The sequence below is a fragment of the Trichinella spiralis genome (genome assembly GCF_000181795.1).
Source record: "Trichinella spiralis strain ISS 195 chromosome Unknown Scfld1356, whole genome shotgun sequence".
NCBI classification, from domain to species: Eukaryota; Metazoa; Nematoda; class Enoplea; order Trichinellida; family Trichinellidae; genus Trichinella; species Trichinella spiralis.
Window position 1 is genome coordinate 140041 of NW_003528295.1, and position 26687 is coordinate 166727.

Below are 26687 nucleotides of genomic sequence, written 5' to 3' on the forward strand. Positions count from 1 at the left end.
TTTCTTGTCTGCTTTTAGCTGCAAAGTTCCTTTGAATCGAATAATTTCCTCTGGTGTTTTCTTTCAGGAATGGCTGTCATTGGTTGAACTCGCGTTTCTTTCCATTCCAAAGTTTGCTTTTTTTAGTAACAAAGTGGTAGATCAATGCAAGAACAATCACAACGAGAATCGCGGTAAGGAGCATTTTTTTAGATAATACGTATTGCTATTTCTGAAGATTTTAATATCATTAGTATCGTAAAATTTAATGAAACCATAAGTTACTACATATATTATAAATATCAAATGAATATAATCATAATGCGGCAAATGAATGATTGATTGGTCACTTACCTCGACAACTTGAAATTTGCCTCACGTACCCCAAGCTCGGAAAAAGACGAAATGATAAATTTTGCTAACGCCGTCCTATAAGTAAAACTTTAAAGTTTATTACTTTGAACAATTGTGTTTTATCTTTTGTTTAAATTTTAAACAATTTTGTTTTAACTTTTGTTTAAATTTCATTCTTAATGGGAATTTAAAAGTTCTCTACGGCCCTTTTACTTCAAAATAATGCAGTGTAATGTAAAGTTTCAACGTATTTTTTGAAAATAAATGTTTTTCATTTCTTGACCAACAATTAAATTGTTTATTTTATTAATTAATACTTTTATTGTTTTTTGAAGGATAATGCATGTTATATCATTTTAAACATTTATAATAAAGAAAATTGAAAAATAAGAGCTGTTTTAGGAGCTTATTGAAATGAATGTATTCATTTTTATTGTTATTAAATTTAGAATATAAGTAAATGAAGGTCTTTAATTTGTCAAACTTGATTTGATTTCAACGTAACAGCAAATTCCCAACCCATTGACAGTTTCACATTTGTCACTGCTTCTTCCCTTTTGCGGTTGATCGAACTGCATTCGGTTGCCGTTGCACGTAGTGTCAGTTATGGTAAGGTGACTCCTTCCATGACAGAACAGCGTCATAGATAACGCCAGAGTCCTGCATGTTATCATTCAGAAAGCTAAAATAACTAAATTATGTTTGCTGGTTGCAAAAGTAAGCTGTCAGTAAATGTTTTGGCAAAATACTTTTTTTAATGACAAACTACAAACAGTACAATACAATACAATATATAGATCATTTAAAGCAGATCTGCATGTAATTTGCGATCAGATTTTGTGCCGCCAGCCAGTAAAAAAAATGAAACAAATTGCATCAAATGCATATGCTGCAACAAATCATGCTTTTCTCTTCAGAATCTTGCCTAAACAATCGCCAAACGAAACATTTTATAACGAGATTTAATAAATAAAATTAGCAGCTGCTCCTGATCAGCACTGTGAATGGGCACTACCATAAATGGTTGAACAAATTCTGAAAAATACTATTTATCGAGATAGAAAAATCAAATTTTCCTTCAAACAAAAAAATAATAAGCAATAAATTGCAATTTCCGGTGAAACCAATGCAGCTTGCAGTTTCCATTTCAACGGTAGTGGAAAAAATTTCGAATCAAGCCATTCCATTATAGCACTATTTGAAAAATTATCCAATTTCACAATGCAATGTGCTCCTTTTCCCAAAACCCTGGAAAAAATATAATCAAATAGAGTTTCAATTTCACCTACAACATTGCAATTCAACGAGTACAAAAAGCATGCTCTGATTGAGCGAACCAATTAATACACCGTCGTTCACCTGATGCTCATTTGTAAAAAAGCTTTCATAGCCAGTTTAATATTGAAATAGTAAAAAACGCATTTCTATTCAAAAAGCTCTTCCTGCAACGTCTCTTCCACTAAACATCCAAATGATACTTAGAGCCAACTCGTACGCGAGCATGGAAGACATGGCAAAGAAAGCTTACGGGCTGGTAGCCCTCAGTAGTAACGGCTCAGGTTCTGTTTGCACGCCGCAACGATAAGCTACGAAACAACGCTGACCATGTCAAGCAAGCATTTATGCCGACGCAAGATTTGAGAAGCTCAAAAGCTGTACTATATGTACTGCCGAATAGAGAACAACAAGAATCGAAACGGACGCGCTCTGGATGGATCATGAATATGGCCGACCGTTACCATCGATGACAGTGAAAAGAGGTTACTTGTGGAGAATCACACACACTATCACAATGCAACCGAACTATTCTGATTCTTCATCTTATTATTATTATTATATTTGCTCCTGAGTATCTAATGTACGTACGGTATATAGATGTATGTAAATTCAAAAAATAAATATGTAGTTGCCAAAAGAGCATTATGTGATTACTTCCGCTTTCTGAAATGAAAGAAAAATAAAATCGTTTTGCGCTCGAATGTTCCTTCTCAGGTGGAATAACATCTCCATTAATAAGGAAGGCAGGCTTTTTTGTTTTTAACTTTCATCATCAGTTAGTTGTTAATCAATCAACTTTTCAACAATTTGTTGTTATTTTTGTTTGTTGTTGGATTAAAAAATTCATTTTTATTACAAAAATTTATTCAGCTCTTGTAACAGTGCAAAGATGTAGATCAATTTTTTAAGGGCAATTTCAACAAAAATTATATCTTAAAATTAAATAATAAATTAATCATATAAAAATGAATCCCAAATCGGTACTCAAACTCATCATCCAAACAACTCTGGCAATAAAACAAGCAAACAACAAACAAACAAACAAACAAATAAACAGAAATTTTTTTTGAAGTTGGACAAGAAATGAGTTGGTTGTATTTCTTTTCTAAATCATGTAAGATCTGAAAAATCCAATATCATCTAGGATGTGCACGTGTATGCATAGAATAATAAAACTGCTTCAATTAGGAGAAATTGACTTTGCCGTTAGCAGTGACGCTAGTGGTCGATGGTTGGTGCACGAACGCGCCGTTGCTGTTCGCCGCTGTTGCTGATGAAGCCGTTTCGATCAGCGTTTCACCAGCGGAAGAAATTGGCGCTGGTTCCAACGATCGCTGACTTTCCGACTTCATGACGTTCAACGAACTGAAACTCGAATGGCAAGATTCGATGCTAATCACAGAATCTCTAAACAAACAAACAAACAAACATGCATGCTGCATGCATCGATTGAAAAAATAAAAATTCCAATACTTGTAATCTTCAGCGTTCAACAATTCATAATAATAAATCACTTTGCATTTGTTGGACATTGGCAGTGAAAAGTCGAACGGCAGTTGACTGATGTGCGGTGAGTCGGACGATTTCCACTGCATCACGTAAGTTCCTTTTTTTTCACAAACGTGAGTACCCTTGAAAAGCGTAATTAAAATAAATAAATGAATAAATAAAAGTGTAAATGAAATTGAAAAGCCGAACAAACTTGAACAGAATCACCGTCGTCGCAAGAATCGCTCGCTTGGATGAAGACGTCGACGCCGAGGATCAAATTTCGATCCACAAGCAACGGATGACTTGAACCCGTAGACGAAGAAGGACTCAGAGAAGAGAAGCCGGCCGACACTGAACAACTGCTCGGTCCTTCGACGGGGAACAGTTTTGTTGTGTAGTAAAGTTGAAAATTGCAAGAACCTTTGACAACGTCAAAATCCCAAGTCAACACCGAGCCAGCATCGACCACCGGAATCAGAACCTGTGTAGTTCATTTGGAAAATTGTTAAATTCAAACATTAAACCACTGACTGGAAAAACTATCGCTCACTTCGTGCGGATAACCTTTGTAAACGTGACCGGTCGAGTACAACGATTCCAAACCATGGCCAACGACGTTGCTCAATTCAGGCCTGTACAACGTTTTCGGAATTGGTCGACCGGCTTTGTTGACAAGGCACCGGCAGGGTCCGTTCAAAAAGTCCGGGATCCATTCCTCGTCCATGTAGTGCTTCAGACAGTCGACGTAATCGTTGCCGCTGTAGATCATGAATTTTTTCGCAGTTCTTTCGTTGATAAACGGACTGATCAACGTCCACAGGACGGCGAAGACCCTCGGTGCGCGAACAATCAACACCGAGCCCATCGTTTCCGGATAATTCGCTTGGACAATTTCGATAATTTTCAACAACGTCCGAATGGCCGGTCTCCACAGGTGTTTCAACGTCAGACCATCGAGATCGACCAAAAATGTCCAAGTGCTAAACAAACAAAAACAAAAGTACAGTAAGAATAAAGAAGAAAATCAAGGTTTATTCTTTTGTTTGTACTATTATTATTTATCTATGTTGAGGATTTTCAGTAAAAAACAAAAAAGAAAAACATTTTTTCACCTAATCGGTTTGCCAAATTGGGAAGTTGCTTGTTCAATTTTGCGCAAACCTTCTTCACAGAAATTCAACACATATTTGATGAAACCTTCCTCACCGACCGTTTTAAACAAACCCTTGATGTCAATTTGACCAAGACAAAGTAAATACAACGGACGACCCTCTGAAATGAAAATTTATAAATTACTAATTATACTTATTACTATTATTATTATTATTGTTGTTGTTGTTGTTATTCGTTTTCAACCTAAATCATGATGATGCCATTGACCGGGAAAATAGTCGTCAAAAACTGAAGGCGGATCGTACGTGGACAAAATTTTGTCAACGTTGTGCTGTTTACGCCACATCATACTGCTGATGACCAATTCGCGCGCTTTGGCCACTTCAAAATCGCTGGCACGCAAAAAGCGCAACAAATGCGCGTCGTTGGGAATCTAAATTTGCATTCGTACCATATCCAGCAACAACAACAACAACAACTGCCGACGCCGCTTCATTTCAACTCACTTTCCCTTTCAATGAATTGGACAATGAACTTCGTAGTTCAACCAATCGGCCTTCTTCCAAAAGTGAAAGCGAGCCCAAGAAACGTTGAATATAATCCGATTCGAGCTTGGATTTTCCTTGAAAATTAAATTCATTCGCATAACAGACAAAGAATAAAAAAATTCAAGTTAATTAATTAAAATGTTTTACCATCATTCATTAAAGACATCTCCAAAGAGGCAAATTGCATCTTTTTGGAACTGTTCCGTCTCCACGAACGATCAGACTCCTTGCGCACCGAGTTCGAGGGGTTCTCTTCAAGCGATATGGAAGCGCTGAAAGAAAACAACAACAAAAGTTATTAATAATAAGATTAATAAGAAATTCAAATATGAACAATAATTGCAATTGAAACTAACACTGGCAACTCAGCTGAAGGATCTGCAACCGATTGAAAAGGTGGAATATAAGTGATTCCTTCATCGGCAAGTTGTTTCACGTGAAATTCCAAAACCTCTTTACCCTGAAATAATAATAATAATAATGTGAAATTAATTTGACGATTACTGATAAATTTTTTGGTTAAATTTAAATTTTACCTGCTGTATACTGTCTGCATAATGCTTGCAAGCAATTTTTTCAACCGTTGATTCAAACCCAAAAAAAGATTTCACATCCAAGCAAGCAGTTTGTTCGAAACTTGTCCAACTTGGGTTTTCCGGGTGTACCTAAAATTGAAGAATATAAATATTTATTTATTTTGTTGAAACACAAAAATTAAAACGCATTATTATTATTATTATTATTATTATTATTATTATTAAACGCTAACATAATAAAGACAACGCTCTTTCACAAAAACTCGACTGGCAAATGAGACATTGTGAACTTCGATGGTCAACGTTCTCTCTCGACGATTCAAAGTATTTTTTTGTATAAAAAAGACGTGATCAACACCGACCAACTGAAAATATTACAAAAATTTAAATATTTTTTGTTTGGGCAAAAAAAACATAATAAACAAACCTTCTTCAGCAAGTACGGTGCGTTGACGTTGAGCTTGCATTTGCGTTCAGTAACGCAGATCGCCCCGTCGGCGCTTTCAGTTTTGTTCAAAATTTCACTGGCAGTCAACAACGGTATCAGTGGACATGTTGGAAATCGTTTTTCATATGCCTGAACAACAAAATCTCTAATGAATCAATTATTCAACTGTTTCATTAAAACAAAGAAATATAATAAAACTAAAAACTAAAAATAAACCAAATATACATACATACATATTTATATGGCAAGTCAGGTTGAACAAAGAATTAATGATCAAATTTTCCAAATGCAATTTTAAATAAAAATTATTAAACATATTTATTCATTTTAGTCGATTATTGTTGATTGACATGGCCGAAACATTTGCAAGCAAGTTTCAGCAATTTTGTCAATTCACATCACCATCATCAACATTAAAATGCAATAGATTTACGCCACATGAAGCGACGTCATTTACAAATGATTGAACACCCAGTATGTGCTTCCGTCCACCTACTTCAGCAAAAAGCAAACAACAACAATAACAAATCAACTAGATGAATATCAATATTGGAAAAGGGAATTTTTGAAATAAAAATTGCTTCAGTTTTGAAAAAAGAAAAATTCTGCAACGATCATAAATGGATATGATAAGAAAAAAGGTTCCAAATTCACATCTCGTCCAAACGTTAGCTTTGCAACGAGTGACGATGCAACGGATGCGAATGAATTCAAAGCAACAGCTGCAGTGAAAATAGCATGTTTTCCAAAGAATTTCAAAATTGCCATTCGCTCAAATCAAAACATCCCAATAGATATACAAAAAAAACTTTTATTTATTTTGAAATAATTAAAATAAAATTCTCAAATTTCTAATATTAAAACATAGTTACACGTAAAATTCAAAAAAACTTTTCAAATTGTCAATTTTTCTGTGAAAGCCTATTAATATAAATGCAAAAATTCCACAATTCGAATTTCATCAATTCAACCGCATTACTATATATTTACTTATTCCGTCAATATGCTTCTGATCAATTTTCGAAACATTGCTCAATGCCGATAAATCAATAATGAAAACTGAAAACATTTATTTCAATTCTTGAAAAAATCTTTTTTAAATAAACATTCTTTCTCGTAAATTCTTTACAATTTAAATGAATACTCGTGTCATATTTAAATAATTATAATAAAGACAAAAAATATGGCATTTTTCACTTTATCGAAAATGGTTGTTCATTAAACAACTGAATAATTTAAAAAGAAATCGCAGTAGAATTATAAATGACGCTTGTCATCTGCTTTTGATTTTCACATCAATTATTTAAAACAGAATGAAAACATTTCAAAATGAAGAAAACTCTCCTCCAACGTGAGAAATATGAAACTTAAGGAAAACTAATTTCATCAAACAAAAAATCACCATCCTCAACTTTGTACAACTAACATCTTATCAGCAATTTTCAAGCTGATTGAACCAATTTAAACTATTCACAGCTGATAGATTCCCGTATATAAAACGCAAAAGAATAGGAAAGTTAGCTAATTTCATAATGATAAAGAATCGATTTCCGAGCAGTTTCTTCTGTTGGAAGTTCAATTAATCAATCGATCAAAAAAAGGAAAATTTCCTCAATTATTAACTTCCCCACCACAACGACAACATCAACAACAAATACAAATTTCTCTGGCTTGTGATGCAGTTGTAATTTTTATTAAAAATACATTTCTGAATTTGATTAAACGTTCGAATAAAAAATTTTCTATAAAACAAAGCAATAATTTATAATGAAATTCAGCAATAAAACCACAGTTATTTACCACTAAACTGTAAATGTCATTTAAAAACATCTCAAAATAGAATAAGAATTCTCCACTTTCTATAATATTTAATTAAAAAAAAATACACATTTCATTCATCTACAATGAGATCTTTAAGTCATAACAAAGATACTGGTTGTAAAAATATTTTTATGAAATACACATCAGTGATAACATATAAATATACTTGAATACATAAACATTTAAAATAAAAATGAAAACAACATGCAAAATATCTACTACGTAAGCCAATACAAACATTACATAAACAGATTATAAATTTTCATAATATGAAAAATACAATATAATAAAATTTTATTTACCGCCATGACCAATTCAAACGGGTACTTGTAAACACGAACAGGCGAATGGTAAGTCTGTACCATATCAGTGCATAGACTAACGCTGTGCTTCAACTAAAAAAATTAATATAATCATATGATTTCTAAAAATTGTTGATAAACGTGCAATAAGTTCAGTTTCACGCCCGACAATCGTTTCACTATGCTTAGGAAAAGAAATTTCAAAGAATTGAAAGAAACAATATAAACAACACCGCACTATTTGATAAATATAATAAAAGTATGCCGCAGCGGTCGTCACCCCCGCTTAAACTACATTTAATGATTTTCAAGATCCATTTTTTTAAAGCATCATTTGCATAAGCAAACCAGTTTATTCATCAGTTTGCTACCATTATAAATTATATATTCTATATATCATAATTATATTTTTATCAGCTTAAGCTACAGTTAATTTTTTCTAATTAAAAAAATGTTCGAATTTATTAAAAATATTCATGCTCACTATCATTAGTATGTATAAAGAAATGTGATTTTAGCAAATGAAATCAATAAGTGAAAACATTAAATGCGCATTCTTTTTTTTTCATCTGCATGCTATATATTTATTGCATTTATTGCTATATATATATATATATTTATTTATTATATTATTTCATAGTCATGATCACTATTCAAACATTATGCTTACATTTCAGCTACCCTGTTTACGGCATTTCGGTTTCTTTCTTTTACCTTCTCAATTTTGCTTGCACTTTCTTAGAATTTTTGCTGTTTTATTTTCATTCAACAACATCCCACAATGAAGAACTTAATATGACTAACAGTTCCAAGTTGTGTCATTTACTTTGTTTTCACATTCGACTGGATTTTTTTTACATTCGCGCCTGCTTCATCACACAACGGTAGTTTACAAATGCTCTTGAATGCAAACAATCCATGATTTACTTGCTCTAATAATGAATTCTATCCTTAATATATCTAAATGATTTTGTTCCAAGTTTATCAATCATTATGACCAATAAATGCAAATATTCGTGCAAAGAATTTATTTTACGCACTTATTTTTTTAGCTCTTAATACGTTTGCTAGTATAAATTTTATATTGCCTGATGCAGCCATTATTTGGCATTGAATTTGAGAATATGTTAGCATATCAAAAAAAGAAATCAAAAAAAGAATATCAAAAAAAAGAAATATTTTCTAACTGAAAGTTGATCTTTTTTTCCTCACTGCGTTTGATAATTATTCCCGATGGAGTAAATATTTCTGTATTTTAATTAAATCTTGCAGTCTGTTCACCACCAAAGTGCACATTCTGGATCCACGTGTATTGATGTTTTCTGGTTTCTAATAATAATAAAATATGAAAACTATGCAATATGCAAAATTTTATACTTACTTTGTAAAACATCAGTAGCCTTCTAGCAATGTCATTCCAAAAATCTGTAAAATAATTGGGTGTTGAAATTATGTTGATCAAAAAGAATTCAGAAAGTATGCTGCAAGGCTTTGTAGCTTTAAATACGTCATTTTCGAAGTCGGGCGGTAAAATCAGTTCATTCTTTTGTAACACTATATAAGGGAAAACTACGTCTAAAAATAACACATTGTATTAATAAAATATTTCAAAATGTAAAGATAAATTCTTTTTCACTTTAATTTTGTATAAATTTTAATATCAAAATAAATAAAAAATGCAAAATTTTATCATTCGAAGGTCATTTTGTCATTAAATTACTATTACAAAAATTATATTGATGAACTTGAAAAGTGAAATTTTATATTTTAAAAATTTATAAATTGTACATGACAATTAAATTTAGCTTACAAGCATAAAAATATTTGGAAGATTTTGTTGAAAATTTTTCAACTTTAAGTTTACTGATATCATAGGGAATAATTGAAATAAATCCATTTACCTCTAAATTTTCTGTTGAATGGATCTTTTTCAAAGTCGGCTAAATCGAATGATTCTCTCCAATAAAATCTGAATTGCATACTTTTAGGAATGACAAAAAATATGATGAAGCAAGTTAACAATTTTCCTGCTTTCAGTTGCATTGACTTGGATGGGCGAAACTTTCATACTCTGCTCTAAGCAATGCAGTTTATAATAAAAATTTGCTTTTCAAGTAATCTTAGAAAAGTTGAGTAAGAATAACAATGAAAGCGCAATGAGCAATTCGAAAGCTATTTGAATGGAAATTGCAAAACAAATTTTCATTTATTGTATGACACAAAATTTATGCAAAAAATAAGAAAGGAAGGCATGTCGGTTCATTAGCATTTTCAATTTTTATGCAAATGACACTGCTTTGAAAGTGATTCGAAACATAAAGAAAAGAAAAGATGCTGATGAACCTGAAAGGAAATCAAAGCAGTTTGAAACGAAATTAAAAAACGTATATCATATCGTAAAAAATATATAAAAAATAAATCAATAGATGAAATTGCTACTTCTTCTTAGAAGAAAAAAGTTGCCTATTCAATTCAATAATACGGTACGTATGCATCAAAGCTTCTTTACATCCATTTTCACCGTAATTTTTCAGCATGTAACCATTCTAAAAGCACGTGAAATTGCAAATTGCAATGGAAAATTGCATGCTATTATCACTTTGTAATTATTGACCAAACTGTCCATCAGATACAGTCCTGTCGGTGAGAAATGTTGATCGTAATGAACCATTTCGCTGATTTCATGCCAAAGATCACTAAACAGTTCGCACCATTGCATATTTTTAATATACGAATTCGCTGTGCTATTGATATAATGCAAACGTTCGTGATCAATTAGCGATGTTAGCACGCGCGCTTTAGCAATATCTAGAGAAAAAAAATCAAAAACTAATATGCAATACCTCTTTGATATTATATAAGAAATTAAAAATTTTGCAAAACTTGAAGTTTAATTAAAAAATTTTAAGTGATGATGATTGCAAAGGTAGTGATGCAAATGAAATTGTTTAAAAGTATATAATAAAAAATGGTACTTATAATGTCGGATGAAAATGGATCATATAAATAGTCTCCATTTTGAAACGGGTCATTCAAATAAAAAATTTTCGACTTGATCAATTTTGTTGCAAATAAAAAGAAAATTAAAACAAATCCGAGAATTTTATTTAAATGTACCATGTTTGCTTGTTATAAATCTGCGCATTGTTGCAAACAGTTCCATTTATATATTTTTGTGCAACCTATGGAACAAATGAAAAGCGTCATCACTGATATTATTTTCTTTCTTGAATAGAACTGTTGCTTTCTTAGCCGTTGCCGTTTGAATTTATTACGCGCGTTCATTGTTGAAGCTTCTGTAAAGTTTATGACTGGTTGAAAAAATTTTACACTGATCTAATGCAATTGTTCAAAAAACAGACTATGAAATATTTTATTGGTTTGATTTACCATAAAGTAATAGAAAATTTAAAGCTTTAATTGTACAAATAAAGTCGTAATTTGCAAAGTATTTTCAATCGTTAAAATGTCAAAGTGCAGTTTATTTTCATTTATTCTTGCCATTTCAAGCTTCATTTAAGCTGAAAAGTGGAGAATGATCCGGATTGTAAAAGGTATTACTCTCATCTTATTGTTCTGCAGCAACTCATTTGCATATGGAGACAGTTCTGTGCCAAAACGTTTCGAATACAATGGCAAACCGTTGAGTGACTCTGCAGTTAGTATGTTAATAATGAAATTCACTTATGTGAAAGAAACTTAACAACAAAAACTTACTCTTATAGAAGTAAAAAAAATGTCAGTTTCAATATCTACTAATTGATTACTTTTTCAACACTAAATGCAATTTTAAAATTATATTCAAATTGAACAAAAATTTAGATACTTATTTATGAAGTTTTTATGATCAGATATTTTGGCTTTTGATATGGTCACAATGGATTTGACCTCTCAGTCGTACTTTAACGGAATCGTTCTACTTCAATCAGATCAGCTTAACGATTGCTTGAAACTGCATTACTTTAGTAAATGGCTTAAAAAGTATGGTGATCCAATAATGTTAAGCGATGAATACAAATCTATTCGTCAAGAAATTTTAGATTTCTACAAGCAAGTAAGAACGACAAAAGAACAATTAATGACTTGACAATTTTTCATAATTCGCTTTTTTAGGAATTTACAAAAAACCACGTTTTTTCAATCCCATATTTAGAAGAATGCAAAAATGCGACAGACGCTTTTTTGGAAATTTTAATACGAACTGGAAATTTTTATAATTTTGTTATTTGAAATTTTAATAAATAGATACATTTGCATTTTCAGACGTGATTTTTGCAACTTTTAGTAACTTCATTAAATTATTCAATTAATGTTTTTATGAAATTTTTAGAATGGTATTGATTTTTCTTCAGTGTTTCAATGGAGAAATTAGAAGGCAATTCATGGTCATGTCCATTGTTAATTAATTAGAATCCATAGTTGGTTGCATTTAAATAATTTTTTGGAATTTTTGCAATTATTTCTTTTTGTTCGCAGATGAATACGGAGACAATTAAAAAAATATATAAATATAAAACGTAGAATAATTAATAATAGTGACATTTATTATATACAAAACATGCAGTACAAGGAAATAGGAGCATTGTTTGTTCCATCTGTACATCTTTGATTTTTTTATTATTAATTTGAATTTAATAATAATTTGTTAAAATATAATTTTTAATTATTTTAATTGAAGAACAGGATAAAGTGGAACATTTTTAATTTGATATCCATAATGAATAACGGCAGAGATTAATACTTCCTTCGATGATTGCCGACAATCTGGAATTATTGAACATACGACAATTACACAATTCATTTCTGTGAAAATAATCATCACACCCTTTGCATCATCTTTGCTTGCTAATGATTAAAAGCAAAATTTTTTTTTTAATTCAATAGTAATACTATGATCGCTAACAGCCATTTACTTCACGGAAAGGCTATCTATAAATGGCATTTCTTTGCTGGCTGCAACAGTGTGGATTCCTGATAATATGTGGAATTTTGGGGATATTTACAAACTTAACATTAATTATACTCATTTGGAAAAAGCCTATGAAAAGTCGAGTCGATCAGCTTACTCTAGGTAAAATTCAAATTTCCGTATTTCATAAATAATACACTTCATAAGAATATATTGCCTAATACGTAAAATCACTATAAATTGAATTTATTCATTTTTCATGCTTCTTTAATAAGCTAACAATAACATTCATTTTTTAAATTTTTTAAAAAAATATATTATTTTATTGAATAATTGGTTTTATTATGTTGCAAGCTGCTCATTGTGTTGTTATTTAAATTTACATAAAATTCATAAATAAATTCCCATAAAAATTACATAAACAATCTTAAGCTGTGAGCAGTTGTCTAAATCATTTAAAAAATATGCAATTATATGAATTTTTAAATACATCCGATACATCAAAATAACAAATAACATTAATAAATTATTAATTTGCATAATTGCAAAAGTATCCATTCAGTGAATGTTTATTTATTTTATTTGATATGCATGCTTTTACATATTTTTTATTGAGCTTACTATTTATTTTTGTTTGAAATAATGAGTAGCAGAAAATAATGATTTTTTAAACAAAAATATCCAAATGTGAAAGTTGTTTTTATTTAGAATTATTAAAATGGAAAGAGATTTTCTTTTATTTTAAATTATCATTAATACACAATGTAGTTAAATACAGGAATAGCCCGTTTAACGTTTTTTTTCAGGAGTGGAACAAGAGCGTTGAGCAGGTTATGGCAGTATAGAATGGTTTTCAATTATAACTTAAAAAATACGTTAATACAAACTCTACAATTAAATTTAAAAAGATAAGTTCAAAAAACAAAAATAATTTGCTAAACATTTGCGTTAAATTGCTACATTTGTATAGCCGTTGAAAGAAAGTATTTTCTAATTATTTTTTTGCATTTTTAGGGTGTTCTGTAGGCTGTGGCGTACTGGCATTTTCCTGCTGCATAGAATTTGGTCGATTTCAACACTTTTACGGTGATGATAGCGAAACAACTGCATTGCATTGCTTGTTATGGAGCTTTCATCCAGTTACATATTCACTGGCAGACATTACAATTTCTTTGATGAATTTGTTCATGGCAATTGACTTTACTTTTGCAATAACAAATTTTGCGAGGTCTTTTACTAAAATCCGGCTCGTTAACAAAATCATGATATTGTTTTACATCTCAAGCTTTGTTTTAGACATTGGTGTTTGCTTTATTACGCTCGCTCTTTTTCCAGACAAATTAGTGCCAATATCTTGCACATATTCAGAAACATTGCCATTGTCATATCAGCTGTACCATTTCATCTTTTGTTCACTTTTGGGTATTATTACCATTATGATTTTTATAGCATCGATGTGGATTATAAAGAAGAAAAAATCTCACTGTACAGCAATTCGATTAATTCAAATCAAACGACAACAGCAAATATCGAAAAGAATTTTGACAAACATTCTCTTTACATTACTTATTGAAAATGTTCCATTCACAGTTAGCATGTTTGCACTTTTTAATAATACGGCTGAATGGACAAGCAGTTGGTGGTTGTTGCAAGTTTTTCCAGTGCCAATATATCCAATTTATCAACTTTTGAAAGAAGATCGCATCCAAAAATGTATGAAAAATGTTTCGTTTTCATGCATAAAGAAAAAGAAGATGCAAGTACAACCAGAATATATGCCACCAAACAGCAAAGTAAATCCAACATGCATTTCTCACTTTAGCTGAATTTGCAGAAATTTTTTAATTCCTTTGTCTTAAATTAATGCGTACTGTTGTAGAAAATTGTTTTCAACAATTTAAAATTTTGATTTTCAAATATATGCAATATTAAACTGAAATGATAATAGTAATAAAGAAATAAAGAAGCAAAGAAAAGAAATGCAAATGTTAACAATGGATTAACTGAAGCTCTAGAAGAGTGTGATGTTTTGTCACAAGCATTTGTGCGCCATTTGAGTGTGATTAATAATCTTCTGTCAACATCAACAAAAGGCATTGATGCTACATGGAAATCACAAGTTAATCTTCAATTATTGGTAAAATGAAAAGTGAAAACGAAATGTTGTTGCAAAATGTTTATTTAAAATGGAATTTAAAACCGTCAATTTCATTTTCGGTTGGTCTTGCGTTTGAGTTCAGTGCTTTGCGTTCGAGAGTTATTACTGATGGAAGGAAACGATGAAATCCAGTTCGTATCGACCCAAAGGAGCCAACAGAAATTACTATATAGAGGACGGTGCTACACCTTGAGCGCACAAATCGCAATGACAAATGTTGGATATGCGCATGGGATGGTGGTCCACTTAACGACCAGTAAGAGAACGAGGTCGAAATTTTACCCAAACTGGACCAAACCGTACAATAGCCGGGCTCACTGTCGAGCAGACAACAAAACATCTGGTGCGCAGTTTTTAATGTATCATTAGCCGACCAATAATATATTAATTTTTGCCACCGAGGCTGGTGTGAAGCTGATAGCTCGGAATAAGTGCTGGTGCGGGGATGGGACCTTCAAGATTGTCTCATTCTGGTACCAGCAGTTGTTCACTCCTCATTTGTTCATGTTACCCGTCGTATATTGTTTGACTGTTAAGAAAGATCTGCGCTCGAATAGCCGGATATTTGAAGTGCTCCATTCCAAAACGGAAGAACTTGGCATCCAACTTGCTCCGACGAAATTTGTTTGTGATTTCGAAACAGCCTTGATCCCGGCCAATCAAGGCAACTACTATCTGTCGTAATTATTTCCAGTTGTAGTTGTTAAAATGCAAACGAAAATATTACTGTACATACACCCAACTCACCTGATTTTCATAAACTGATAACCTAATATCGTAACTGAATTTGAATAACTAACTTATTTCTGTCCACGCGCGCACGCCGCATGATCAATCGGTCTCTAACTATTCGTTCGCTGTACTACAGTTTTAGCTGAATAAAGCTATATCATACGCAACACTATTCAAACACCTGGGTGCAAGGTTGCTTCTTCCACTTTTTCCAAACTGTGTTTCGGCAGGTCGGCCGGCTTGGCTTAAGAAATGATTGCATTCATTCATAATCAGGAAATAAAAAAAAGTGAAAATGCTAATGGCATTTTGCCGGTGAACCTTGTACCCGCGGGTTTCGAAATCTTAAATCTCAAACGGAAGTTTTATTCGAGTATTTCCAGCGAGAGTAGCTTCCAGCTACTAAAATTCCGCTTTGGAATATCCATGGTGTGGCTTTGCGGACCAACAACCATCTGGAAGGTTGGCACAGTCGCAAGAACTACGGAGCACGTGAATAGGGATTCTATCAGTTTCTAAAACTGAATATTGATTAACAGGGTAAAAATTGAGACGGTGGTGCGGCAAATAGATGATAGCTATACGCGGCGAAGGGGCTCCTAGCTAAGTTAGCTTACCGAATCCAGCAGAGACTACATCGTAATGAAATTAGTATAGGACACATTTTAAGATCTACATCTTATCATACTCTTGCACCTGTACAATTATAGCACCTCTGCACTATTTATTATTGTTGTATATATTTTATTCATTATTATTGTATAGTTTCATCTTTGTCCATTGTATATATTATAATGTAGTTCAGATTTGTTTGTTGTTGATTATTGGTTGCTGTCAATTTCTTATTGATTGTTGGTTATGTTGTAACATGAAGCTGTATGCTATATATATACCTCATTCGGAAGCGCTTGTAGCAAAAAGCGGAAAATGTTTTTGTGCAAAACAGTCTGAAATGAAGAAATAAAATTACAGAAGCAAGTTATGATGAGAACAACTGAATGTAAAACTGAAGAATCATTTATGTTATATACTACTATGGCCACTTATTTAAAGCCATATTCAAATACTGCAAGACATCTTTTTAAATTCTGTTCTTTAAAATGTACGCAAAAAGAGTGAGCAAATGTGAAAAGTTAAATATTGGTCATATGCATTTTTGCTTTGTTATTTTTATACTTCCTTTACCGCAATAAAAGTTAGCTAACACTATTACATTGAGTGTTAAAAACGGTGTTTCAAGAAATGGAAAATGTTATTATTCGTGTCCGTATAAGATAATTTAACAGTAATAAACCCCATATTTGAAAAAACGTATATAAACAATCACCCAATCATTGACCTAAGCTGAATAGCTGATCAAATGGCAAAAGTTATTCGCCGAGTCACTTAGCCAATTACTGATCAATTGCGTGCAACCTATCAGAGAAGAGTCAATCACAAAAAGGGGATGGATTTTGGGGAAAATGGGTTGCAGATGAGTTCAGAATAGCCTTGGTCTGAGTAGTGGCTAATGTTATGAGGTGTGTTGATCTACAAATAAAGTTACGTTATTCACTTATGCATTGCTTTGTCGATTGATCAGTGCTACATGCATATCTACTGAAAAAGGTGAAACGGAAATTGAAATTTTCTAGTGATAATAATATCCGCAACTTGGTTTGTATTCTGTAAGCAATCTATAAAAAGTAATTATTATATGTATTATGCTTGCTTAATTTCATTTTCAATAATTCAACTGGAATGTTGAAGATACTTGTTAGATTGTCAAGATTATTAATTTATTATTTTAAATTTGAACTTGTAATGGGTACGATTGCTTAAACAATCAAAAAGAGATTAAGGTGGAAAGAAAGAAAATGGGGCTTGTATCTGCCTGTGAATAAACGTTATAAACCAATGATGTGCCTAGCATGGATGATAAGAGCTAATCGCAACATCGGGTGTTACAAACTTATTTATTTAAGAAAAACGATTTTTGAAGTAATAATTTAATCTGATTTTCACAATTTTCAAATTTTCACAATTTTCAAAGTTCAATGTTTTCACTGAGATGCAGATGTCTTGTAAAATTTATAATTTTGCTTTATTTCACATAACAAGAAAGTTGCATTTAAAAATATTTCACTTTTGCATTTCCAAAAAGCAGAATTATTGTTCAGACTAATGTATAAAATAGTAATATAGAACTTGGCGTCATTTTATATTTTTTTACTAAAACAAATTTTTTTAATTAGTAATTTTTCTTTTACCTTTTTTAAAAAATCTGTATCATCCGGTCTTCTGTTGTTGTTACAGATTTGTACTTTAGCCCTTTGCTAGTTTTATATTATTACTATTATTTTTTGTTAATGTCTTCTAGCAGCAGTTGCTCAACGAGTTAATTTAATGATTTATGATTCTGTCAGCTTAGCATTGTTTAAAAAGTTATTATTTTACTTATTTCTTTTATATCATTTAATTTTCTTTGATTTAATAAAATTTAAGATTTTATCCATTTTTATTTACATATTTTACGGTTTTGTTGGCATTTTTTTATTAAAAGAAAAACAACTTGTAATTTCTAATTGGAAAATGGAAAAATCACCATTATAAAAATTGATAAACGGCATTTAAACAACAGCTGAAATTTAATAATAATAATAATGATAATAATAAAAGAAATGTTGAAATTATAAAGTAACTTTACTTTTCTAATTCCATTTCAAAGATTAATCTGATTAACGCATTGAGTTTTTATTAATTTTAATTGAAATTCAAGTAGCTTATAAAGCATCAAAAAACATTGAAGAATTTTTAAATTACAAATGCAATATTTCACCTAAAGATCTTTTTTCAATTAAAATAATGTTCACCTAACATAACGTTAATGCAAAAATTATTACTAATAGGAAATACAGTAATTTTGAAAACTGAAAAATCTAAATAGGAGGGAAAATAATCAATGATCTGTCTCAACTTTACAATTACATTTTCACTGCTTTTTCTACAAAATAAATTATATAAAAATTTTAAAATCAACTGACAGGAAATAATCAGCATGATAAAAAATTTTTTTAACAATGAAAATAATATTAAAATTATAATGAAAAAATGATTAATGATTTTTTAAATTAAAAACCAAAAATATCTATTTTTTATTAAAACATAAACATAAAGCAAATATTAAACAGCTGAAAATTTTCTGTTTGAATTCATAATAATGAAGTGCATAGGAATAATGTCTTTCACAACTTACATGTTTTTGCATAATTTAAATAACGTTACATGTAATTTAAGTTATTGCATTTTATTTTGCAAGTATTTCTTCAACAATAAAGTAAAATAATTATTAAACGTGATTCATTGCTAAAGGTTAATAATTTGAATTTTATTTCTTTTTTTGATGATTGTTTGTAAAATCGACAAAATAATTGGACACAGCAATACGGTAGCAATTTTTAGAAAGAAATAGTGACCACCAAAGTAAAGGGTAATTTCTGAAATGAAAAAATCCATAGAATTACCACTCAGCGTTCAGATGCTATTTTTTGCAAGCCTTGGATTTTGTTTACATTTAATTTTATTAATATTTATGATTTGGAAGCAAAAGAAAGCAAAAATAGAAAAATTAATAATTGGTAAGTGTTATTTTAAAACTTGTGATTTCTATTCATCTGCTTGTGCATTGTTTTCATTTCAGATTTTGAAATCTTGATGTGATACTTTGACTTCAAAATTATAATTATTAAAATTGTTAAATGTTATCGTTTGAAAATAATGCAAAATTAAAATGTTCAAATTGACAAACTTTTAATACTTTTACATGCATTTCATTTTTCATGTCATATATATATTACTGTTGAAAATCAACCAAGAAATAAATATAGTTATGAATTAATGGAAAATAGAATGAAAACAAATTTACTTATTCTATCATTATTAAAGCATATATTTCAGGCTGTTCTACTGGTTACTTACTTCTGAGTTTGGGTTATATCGTAGAATATAGCAGAAATGTTTGGAATTATTCTGACAATTCCAGCGTATCATTTTCGTACTGCTTACTTTGGTCATTTCATCCGTTCATTTATTCATTGTCTGATTTAGCTATATGCGAATCAAATTTATTTCTCGTAATTGATATAACAGTTGCGTTGGCTTCTTCAAAATCTCTTCATGTATACAATAAGAATCTTTTCATCAAAATGATAATCATTTATACGGTAACATTTCTAGCTGACGTTACCGTTCTCAGTGTATCAGCTGTAAACAATGCTGACATGTTTTTCAACACATCTTGCACATATGCATCATTTTTACCATATTTTTATCAATGTTTTCACATTATACTTCTTTGTTTGCTAAATTTCTTAGCAGTTTTAATTATTTTAATTGATATTGCTCTTTTGCTTTGGCACAAAAGGCACAAAACCGAAGTGCAATTGGTGAAACACAAACGCGACATTGTAATTTTGAAACGTCTGTCTGTTAATTTTCTGTTCACGCTGGCAATTCAAAGTTTTCCATTGACGATGAGCCTTCTGGCCTCTTGCGATGTTCTTATCATCAATATTAATAGCTTATGGTTGTTTCAAGTGATTTGCATATCTGCTCACGCAATATTCAGAGTAATTCGAAAAACAACGCATCAAGGAAATTTTCAATGCTTTGTCGAAAATCGTCCAAATCGGAAAATTGCACCACTTCAAGCAGACGATAAATAATTCCTCTGCTAAGAACAACTCAGCGACTGAATAAACACGATGTAAAAACAAGCAAACAAGAAAAATTTTATTTTCGTTCCTTTTTCTTTACAAATGTTATTATACTTATGAAAAATTAAATTTACATTTAAAATGGTCAATCTTTTTGAGTGCAATAAAAAAATATTTTTCTGAATAATCATAAATTTACTGACTGCGTAATATTGTTGTAATCTATTTCAAAATCTCACATTTTTAATATATGTTTTTTAATACTATGAATAATATCAATTAGACAATTAAAATAATTCAAACTTTTTACTGTAGTATTGAAATAAAAGTGAAAAATTTTTTAAATGGAAACAGATTTGAGGAAAAAGAATTTTCAACAAAAAGTTTGACAATTACAATTGAGTTGCTTTGGAAATTCAACCGTGCATTTAATAATTCAAGCAGAACTTGTGTTAACAATATTCATTTTTCTACTTGATAATCAATTTAAATGTTAACATTCTAGAAAAAGTTTTTTAAAAGTATTTATTTCATGTTTGAATAAAATATTTTAATACATTTGAGCATTTTTTAAATGTAAATTAATAAAATACATATAAAATTACGACATTTGCAAACTGGCGAAATGTTTTAAAATCGAACTCTTGATCGGTGAAATGCAATGATATAGCGGCAAAATTATTCATAAAATCGTATGTAAATGTTTATCATTTTTAATTTCGGTTTAATTTGATAAAAATTTAATATAATTGTTGTTGTCAATTTAATTTAATTTTTACTAAGTCGCATAACTTCAAATGTAGTTATTATGCCAATTGATCACAACTCACGGACTGCTGAAAATGATCACATCTAACAATGCACTCCATCCAATTCACCTCGTAAGAGTTCCAACAATTTTTCAATAGAGGAAGTGAATTTCAGTACACTACCATTATCCCATTTCATCCGGCATCCAAAGAGGAACGAATGATCTGAGTGACAAAAGATGCATTGCGAGAAATTATTCTATGAGAGGTGGAAACAACGGCTGGCAAATTTCCTGTTCTCGCGATAGCTGACGTTTTGTGTATCAATCGAAAAAAGCCCAGCCGAAGCGTCGGTTGCGTACGATCCTCGATTGCATGCACCCTGACCTTGCAGAATAATTAGTCAGAGGCAAAATCGACTTAACGGAGGCAAAAAAACAAAAGATATGCAAAATTTTCCAGGGGAAGATCTGGTTTTTGCAAGGAATTATGCGTCTTGTCCCATCTGGAGTCCCGCATCGGTTGGGATATCAAGCAGTGTGCCAACCCCAAAGATAAAAACGATATGCTTCATGAGTGTCTGTCAGTGCTCTCAAACCTTCTTGATGTTTGTTTAAGAGTCACTGTTATTAGCTGAATATGCGACAAAAAGAGTCAGTTCTTTATGGCAGGTTTAAAAACTGGATGAGCGATATCTATTATGCACCTATTCATTGCTATAAATAATTAGTTGTGATTGCCACTTTTGCATTTTACCATACATATTGACCATTTGACCATTTGACCAGGAAAGTACGGTGTGAAGATCAACTGGATATGTGACGCGGAGTATGGTTATGCTCTGAAAGGTTTGTTATATATTAGCAGAAGTAGTGAAGAAGCCCAAATTGGTCTAGCAAGCACCAAAGTTGGGCAATTGGCACAGCCATTTGTGAACTTTTAACAGAAACATTTATATGGACTGTTATTTTACATCATATTCCACTGTGAAACATCTTTTTGAGCAGGATCTTACAGCTATTGGTACAGGGATTGCACATCGCCGTGATGTTCTAGCATGTTTGCATAAAGCAGCACCACGTGATCTTTTACTCTACATTAGCTGTTTGTGAGCACAACAAAAAAATAACGATGATCAATTACGTGCCAAGGAAAAACAGCAATAATGTTCTTCTGTTGACTTCATGCCACGCAAAGTTGAAAGTAGACAACCAGCAAGGTTTCAAAAGACCAAACATTATAAATGACTATAATCTTGGCAAAGGATGAGTGGATAACAGGGATGCAAGAATAGAAGATTTTTGCTGTAAAAGAAAGGCCAACAGATACACCATGCTGATGTTGTACTTCATTGTTGAGGTTTGCATCAACAACGCATTCTTACTGATAAGACATAAGCAAAGTTATCAGAAAAAAAAGAAGCGTTTTATGAAGAGCTTTCAGCTGGTCAAACACATCGAAATGAGGTATCAAAATCAAAAATCTGTGCACAAACTAAACATGCCTTCATCCACTACAGACGGCCCCAAAATCATAAATGTTACAGATATCAGTTATAAAACGATAAAATCCATCAAAATGCCGAGAGCAAGGACGTCGAATATCAACGTAAAACCGCTGCCATTCATGTAAAAAAATATATATGTAGCAGCCATAAAATCACTAAAATATCGTGTAGCGCTTGCATTGAATAAAATAAATAATCTATTTGTGGAATTATCATTAATTCTTGAAAAAATAATCATTATGTAAAGGGACTAAACAGGACGAAACTTCTAGTGCAGTGGTTCTCATACTTTTCTGGGCTGCGACCCAGTTTCGAAAACAGTAATTTTTCGCGACCCACCTGCTTGCAATGCATATTTTAAAAGACAAGAGGAGTTAAATAAAAAATATTAGTTTAATACTTTAAATTTTTTAATGAACAAGCCTAATTAAAATGTTCACCCAACAATATTCGATTAGTAAAACTCTCTTAACAAAAATAAAGACTACTCCCATACTTTAATATTTTACACGACCCACCCAATAACTGCTCACGACCTACTGGTGGGTCGCGACCAACACTTTGAAAACCACTGTTCTAGCGTCTACATATGTAGACTGGGGCCCGGATGAGGGTTAATTCATGCTGTTGCATGGTGTGGAATAAGCGCTTGTTCTTATAAGAGATGTTCTCAATGGCGTGAGCACAACTTGAATTTAAATTCTACATCGTACAAAAGTGAAAGAAATTTCAAAAAATATTGTCATGATGACTGTTCGTGGTTTGTGCCAAAATGTTCATAAGTTATGTAAAAATACATGCTATTTCATAAAGATCATTTTTCTCTTTTTAGTGTATAGTAAAACCAATTATATGAAACAAATAATACAAACAGCATTGTTTTGCTTTATGCTGCAAGTGAAGCAATTTTTACAATTGGTGCTGTTGCGCCCAATGTTACTATTTTGTTTGTTTGTTGCATTTGAAATTCTTTTAATACTGCGAAAGTAAAGATACTGCACGTTTGTTCACACGAATTTTGTTCAACTTTACACTTTATCCACAAATTCACATATTACTTGCTATTACTGTTATATTTGCTAAAGGCAGAATTATACAGTTTGTAAATTGACAGGAAAAACATTTGTCATGTAATGTTTGCAACTGCTGTATTACAATTTATTGATTTTAAAGCCAAAGGAACACTTGTTGAATAGCTGTAGTTAATAACACGTCAATGAAATGAGAAAAAATAATTTATTCAAGAAAAATGTTTACAGAAAAATTATAGGCTTGCATAACATTTGTGTTTATACAGGAGAAAGTTTTTCATTTATAAGCACAGCAACTTCAGTTGTGGATTGTCCAATTCTGATTATCTACTACCATGGCAGTGTGCTCTAGTCGACTTTTGAATTTCTTCATTTTATTATTGGCTTGCACAACTGTTCTCGTGTTGTGCAGTAATGAAGAAACTCCAGAAATTGAACCAAAGGAAAGTCCAGTAAATTCCACAGAAGTTGCTGCCGCTGATGTTCAAACGACAGCAACACCTCCTGTTAAAAAAAAGAAACGAGTATCTTTTAGTTCAGCTGTAAAAATGGCCAACATACCAGACAAAGAATCAGTAAATGAGTTTACATTAAAAGAAAGCATAACTGAAGCTGAACCTGAAGACCTGAAAGCTCCAGCAGAAATATCTACCAATTTTACAAAGAAAAGCTATGACATTCCCACCGATTTTGATTCTCCAAGGCCAAGTCCATTAGTGCCGCCGAAGCAATCGCAATACTACCCGTCTTATACTCCTTCTTACACTCCGTCTTACCGTCCATCTTATACTCCATCTTACAGTTCGTCTTATAGGCCGTCTTACAGTCCATCTTACACTTCGTCTTACACTCAAAAATCACATTCTTCTTCATATTTATCTGGCTACGGACAAAATACTAGACCTTCTTATCCTTCATATTCTGCTAATAGACCATCAGTATCAACTTATTCTCCTTCCAGTTATGCTTCAAGCTATTTGCCTAAAAGCTTTCAGTATAAACCTTCGCAAAATTTATACAGTCGAAGTTCACTTTTAGGACAGAATTCATACATAGCAAGTTACGAGAGCCACAGAAGCTATGGTAGCTCATCTTCTCCCTTGAGGCGTTACTGAACATGAACTGACTTTGAGAAAACTGTACTGATCAAAATTAGAGGATTGTTTTTGCCAAACACTGCATATATTTATAATTTTACATAATCCATGAAGATGAAAAATAAATGTAATTACTTGAAGAATGCAATAAATGACTGACTAGCTCGATAACTTTTGTTAATTTTTATTGCTTATAAACGTGATTATGCATTTTAACAAAGTGACAAAAGACTGTTATTTACTTGGAAAAATGTTAATGTTTAGAAAATGAAAATTTATGCAATGCAAAATGCTCAACTAAATGAACAAACCTTTCGTGGTAAAAATAAATATAGTACATTTGCTTGGTCATTTGAAAAATTAAAGATTTAGCAGATAACAATTACACTTTATTTCTTTTATTTTTGACATAATCTTCCTAAATTTATCATTTGTTTATCATTGGAAAAATATAAACAGAACATAATACATCTTTTTTATATTAAAAGATAGACACTTTTGGGGCAGTTTAAGTTCAAAAATTTGTTTCAATATTTCATGCTTAATAATTTTACAGAAAAAAATGTTTTTAAAAATAATTTAAATTTATTGTCAAAGTATAATTTTTCTCATACAAAGTTTTTTCAATTCTGAAGGCAGTATTATCATTTATGATTTGCTAAGTAATTGCTTAGAATTTCATGCATACTTCATTTTTTATTCGGAAATTATTAAATGCGGTAGTTCATTTGTGAATGAGTAAATTTCAAATGCTACAAAGTGGTGTTGCAAGTTAACCCTTTGATGGATTGTTGGCGTTAAGTATGTTGTTGGATTGTTGGGGTGGGGCCCACCCCACTTTAGAAAAACACGTGTAAAAAGCTGAAAGTAAGTTAAATTTTTATCAAATTTATTTTATTGGTTAGTTAGAGAAATTCTGTACATGATGGTATCAAAGTATTTCCAATTTTAATAATTTTAAAGCCTTTTATTGGCAAAAAATGCGACAAAATTTTGGTTAAAAAATCATCATTTTTCAGTTTTTTTTCTTCGTGTGGACTTAGTTTTGTAAAATTTGTGAAACAAATTACAAACTTGAGTAAAGCACGTTATTCTGCACATTTTGATACCAAACTCAGTTCTATAGTCATTTTTTTTGGTTCCGAAAAGATTTCGTTTATCTAAGCCCTTTCTATAGTTTTAACATAAACATATGGAAAAGTGTTGAGCAGTGTTGAACATCTGCGCAGCTCTTGTCAGCATTGTGATGTTAACCTAATATTTCCAAATAAAGGAAGATCAACTGATTTATTACGTCAATTTTGTTGAATTTTTCAGCTAAATGAGACTTAAAATTTATTTCAAATAATGAAATTTTAATCAAAATACATAAAAATAAATAAATTATAGATACTGAAATCAAAAAAAAATGTGGGATATCGATTTCCTGCTCAACACTTTTCCATATGTTTATGTTAAAACTATAGAAAGGGCTTAGATAAACGAAGTCTTTTCAGAACCAAAAAAATGACTATAGACCTGAGTTTGGTATCAAAATGTGCAGAATAACGTGCTCTATTCAATAATGTAATTTGTTTCACGAATTTTACAAAATTAAGTCCACGCGAAGAAAAAAACTGAAAAAAGACGATTTTTCAACCAAAATTTTGTCGCATTTTTTGCCAATAAAAGGCTTTAAAATTGTTAAAATTGGAAATACTTTGATACCATCATGTACCGAATTTTTTGAACTATCCAATAAAATAAATTTCATAAAAGTTGAACATACTCCCAGCTTTTTACACGTGTTTTTCTAAAGTGTGGTGTGGCCTACCCCAACAATCCAACAACGTACCTTTTAAGTTTACGATGTTCTGTAGACCGAACAAAAGTTCCTGGAACAGTGAAAATTTTTTCAAAATATGTCTTATTGTTTCAAAAGAGATGTCAAATAGCTTCAG

General features: G+C 31.1%; 10 protein-coding genes across 10 annotated transcripts; 4 read left to right on the top strand and 6 right to left on the bottom strand.

Annotated features, from left to right (window-relative positions):
- Positions 1–362: 362 nt before the first annotated feature.
- Positions 363–1007, bottom strand: Tsp_11273 (something about silencing protein 10; the record flags this gene model as incomplete). The annotated part of the gene is made up of 2 exons (XM_003369936.1): positions 853–1007; positions 363–408 (listed from the first exon to the last, which is right to left on the bottom strand). Coding segments are annotated over exons 1-2 (201 nt in total), but the record flags the coding sequence as incomplete, so codon positions are not given.
- A 1788-nt stretch (positions 1008–2795) lies between these two features.
- Positions 2796–6515, bottom strand: Tsp_11274 (protein real-time). The gene is made up of 12 exons (XM_003369937.1): positions 6402–6515; positions 5727–5876; positions 5300–5428; positions 5120–5223; positions 4911–5035; positions 4722–4837; positions 4459–4648; positions 4215–4374; positions 3653–4082; positions 3314–3583; positions 3085–3242; positions 2796–2976 (listed from the first exon to the last, which is right to left on the bottom strand). The coding sequence occupies exons 1-12, from the start codon at positions 6513–6515 to the stop codon at positions 2796–2798; spliced, it is 2127 nt and encodes a 708-aa protein (XP_003369985.1).
- Positions 6516–10305: 3790 nt separating this feature from the next.
- On the bottom strand, positions 10306–11033 carry Tsp_11275 (conserved hypothetical protein). Its single transcript, XM_003369938.1, has 3 exons — positions 10988–11033; positions 10485–10678; positions 10306–10416 (listed from the first exon to the last, which is right to left on the bottom strand). The coding sequence occupies exons 1-3, from the start codon at positions 11031–11033 to the stop codon at positions 10306–10308; spliced, it is 351 nt and encodes a 116-aa protein (XP_003369986.1).
- A 372-nt stretch (positions 11034–11405) lies between these two features.
- Positions 11406–11957, top strand: Tsp_11276 (conserved hypothetical protein). The gene is made up of 2 exons (XM_003369939.1): positions 11406–11532; positions 11722–11957. Exons 1-2 carry the CDS (start codon positions 11406–11408, stop codon positions 11955–11957), a joined length of 363 nt encoding a protein of 120 aa, XP_003369987.1.
- An 848-nt stretch (positions 11958–12805) lies between these two features.
- Positions 12806–14605, top strand: Tsp_11277 (hypothetical protein). Its single transcript, XM_003369940.1, has 2 exons — positions 12806–12941; positions 13794–14605. The coding sequence occupies exons 1-2, from the start codon at positions 12806–12808 to the stop codon at positions 14603–14605; spliced, it is 948 nt and encodes a 315-aa protein (XP_003369988.1).
- A 1174-nt stretch (positions 14606–15779) lies between these two features.
- On the bottom strand, positions 15780–16968 carry Tsp_11278 (hypothetical protein). Its single transcript, XM_003369941.1, has 6 exons — positions 16954–16968; positions 16563–16616; positions 16358–16384; positions 16073–16184; positions 15851–15913; positions 15780–15811 (listed from the first exon to the last, which is right to left on the bottom strand). The coding sequence occupies exons 1-6, from the start codon at positions 16966–16968 to the stop codon at positions 15780–15782; spliced, it is 303 nt and encodes a 100-aa protein (XP_003369989.1).
- Positions 16969–18017: 1049 nt separating this feature from the next.
- Positions 18018–20372, top strand: Tsp_11279 (hypothetical protein). Its single transcript, XM_003369942.1, has 3 exons — positions 18018–18045; positions 19606–19930; positions 20072–20372. The coding sequence occupies exons 1-3, from the start codon at positions 18018–18020 to the stop codon at positions 20370–20372; spliced, it is 654 nt and encodes a 217-aa protein (XP_003369990.1).
- Positions 20373–21818: 1446 nt separating this feature from the next.
- Positions 21819–22350, bottom strand: Tsp_11280 (conserved hypothetical protein). Its single transcript, XM_003369943.1, has 3 exons — positions 22256–22350; positions 22086–22197; positions 21819–21953 (listed from the first exon to the last, which is right to left on the bottom strand). The coding sequence occupies exons 1-3, from the start codon at positions 22348–22350 to the stop codon at positions 21819–21821; spliced, it is 342 nt and encodes a 113-aa protein (XP_003369991.1).
- Positions 22351–23985: 1635 nt separating this feature from the next.
- Tsp_11281 (hypothetical protein) lies at positions 23986–24367 on the top strand. The gene is made up of 2 exons (XM_003369944.1): positions 23986–24225; positions 24290–24367. Exons 1-2 carry the CDS (start codon positions 23986–23988, stop codon positions 24365–24367), a joined length of 318 nt encoding a protein of 105 aa, XP_003369992.1.
- Positions 24368–24802: 435 nt separating this feature from the next.
- On the bottom strand, positions 24803–26500 carry Tsp_11282 (conserved hypothetical protein). The gene is made up of 5 exons (XM_003369945.1): positions 26447–26500; positions 26266–26363; positions 25822–25918; positions 25525–25608; positions 24803–24826 (listed from the first exon to the last, which is right to left on the bottom strand). The coding sequence occupies exons 1-5, from the start codon at positions 26498–26500 to the stop codon at positions 24803–24805; spliced, it is 357 nt and encodes a 118-aa protein (XP_003369993.1).
- Between the last annotated feature and the right edge of the window lie 187 nt (positions 26501–26687).

Excerpts from the sequence above, each read along its gene's own strand:
- Tsp_11275 (XM_003369938.1), bottom strand. The coding sequence starts at position 11,033 with ATGGAACTGTTTGCAACAATGCGCAGATTTATAACAAGCAAACATG. Across the intron at positions 10,679-10,987 it reads ATTTATAACAAGCAAACATG|ATATTGCTAAAGCGCGCGTG; the intron begins GTACATTTAAAT and ends TTTTTTCTCTAG. Across the intron at positions 10,417-10,484 it reads TGTATCTGATGGACAGTTTG|AATGGTTACATGCTGAAAAA; the intron begins GTCAATAATTAC and ends ACGTGCTTTTAG.
- Tsp_11276 (XM_003369939.1), top strand. The coding sequence starts at position 11,406 with ATGATCCGGATTGTAAAAGGTATTACTCTCATCTTATTGTTCTGCAGC. Across the intron at positions 11,533-11,721 it reads GTTGAGTGACTCTGCAGTTA|ATATTTTGGCTTTTGATATG; the intron begins GTATGTTAATAA and ends TTTTATGATCAG.
- Tsp_11279 (XM_003369942.1), top strand. The coding sequence starts at position 18,018 with ATGTCTTCTAGCAGCAGTTGCTCAACGA. Across the intron at positions 18,046-19,605 it reads TAGCAGCAGTTGCTCAACGA|GCTGTTCTACTGGTTACTTA; the intron begins GTTAATTTAATG and ends CATATATTTCAG. Across the intron at positions 19,931-20,071 it reads GCTGTAAACAATGCTGACAT|GCACAAAACCGAAGTGCAAT; the intron begins GTTTTTCAACAC and ends TTGGCACAAAAG.
- Tsp_11280 (XM_003369943.1), bottom strand. The coding sequence starts at position 22,350 with ATGTTTGGTCTTTTGAAACCTTGCTGGTTGTCTACTTTCAACTTTGCG. Across the intron at positions 22,198-22,255 it reads TTGCTGTTTTTCCTTGGCAC|ATCACGTGGTGCTGCTTTAT; the intron begins GTAATTGATCAT and ends GTAGAGTAAAAG. Across the intron at positions 21,954-22,085 it reads GTTTCACAGTGGAATATGAT|AGCATAACCATACTCCGCGT; the intron begins GTAAAATAACAG and ends CAAACCTTTCAG.
- Tsp_11278 (XM_003369941.1), bottom strand. Across the intron at positions 15,914-16,072 it reads TATTCCAAAGCGGAATTTTA|CCAAGCCGGCCGACCTGCCG; the intron begins GTAGCTGGAAGC and ends TCATTTCTTAAG. Across the intron at positions 15,812-15,850 it reads AGAAGCAACCTTGCACCCAG|CTAAAACTGTAGTACAGCGA; the intron begins GTGTTTGAATAG and ends AGCTTTATTCAG.
- Tsp_11274 (XM_003369937.1), bottom strand. The coding sequence starts at position 6,515 with ATGGCAATTTTGAAATTCTTTGGAAAACATGCTATTTTCACTGCAGCT. Across the intron at positions 5,224-5,299 it reads ATGCAGACAGTATACAGCAG|GGTAAAGAGGTTTTGGAATT; the intron begins GTAAAATTTAAA and ends TTATTATTTCAG. Across the intron at positions 5,036-5,119 it reads CCTTCAGCTGAGTTGCCAGT|CGCTTCCATATCGCTTGAAG; the intron begins GTTAGTTTCAAT and ends GTTTTCTTTCAG.
- Tsp_11277 (XM_003369940.1), top strand. The coding sequence starts at position 12,806 with ATGGCATTTCTTTGCTGGCTGCAACAGTGTGGATTCCTGATAATATGT. Across the intron at positions 12,942-13,793 it reads AGTCGATCAGCTTACTCTAG|GGTGTTCTGTAGGCTGTGGC; the intron begins GTAAAATTCAAA and ends TTGCATTTTTAG.
- Tsp_11282 (XM_003369945.1), bottom strand. The coding sequence starts at position 26,500 with ATGAAATTTATTTTATTGGATAGTTCAAAAAATTCGGTACATGATGGT. Across the intron at positions 25,609-25,821 it reads GAATAACGTGCTTTACTCAA|CTTTTTACACGTGTTTTTCT; the intron begins GTTTGTAATTTG and ends ACTTACTTTCAG. Across the intron at positions 24,827-25,524 it reads CGCCAACAATCCATCAAAGG|TGTTTGGCAAAAACAATCCT; the intron begins GTTAACTTGCAA and ends AAATATATGCAG.
- Tsp_11281 (XM_003369944.1), top strand. The coding sequence starts at position 23,986 with ATGGCAGTGTGCTCTAGTCGACTTTTGAATTTCTTCATTTTATTATTG. Across the intron at positions 24,226-24,289 it reads ACATACCAGACAAAGAATCA|CAGAAATATCTACCAATTTT; the intron begins GTAAATGAGTTT and ends TGAAAGCTCCAG.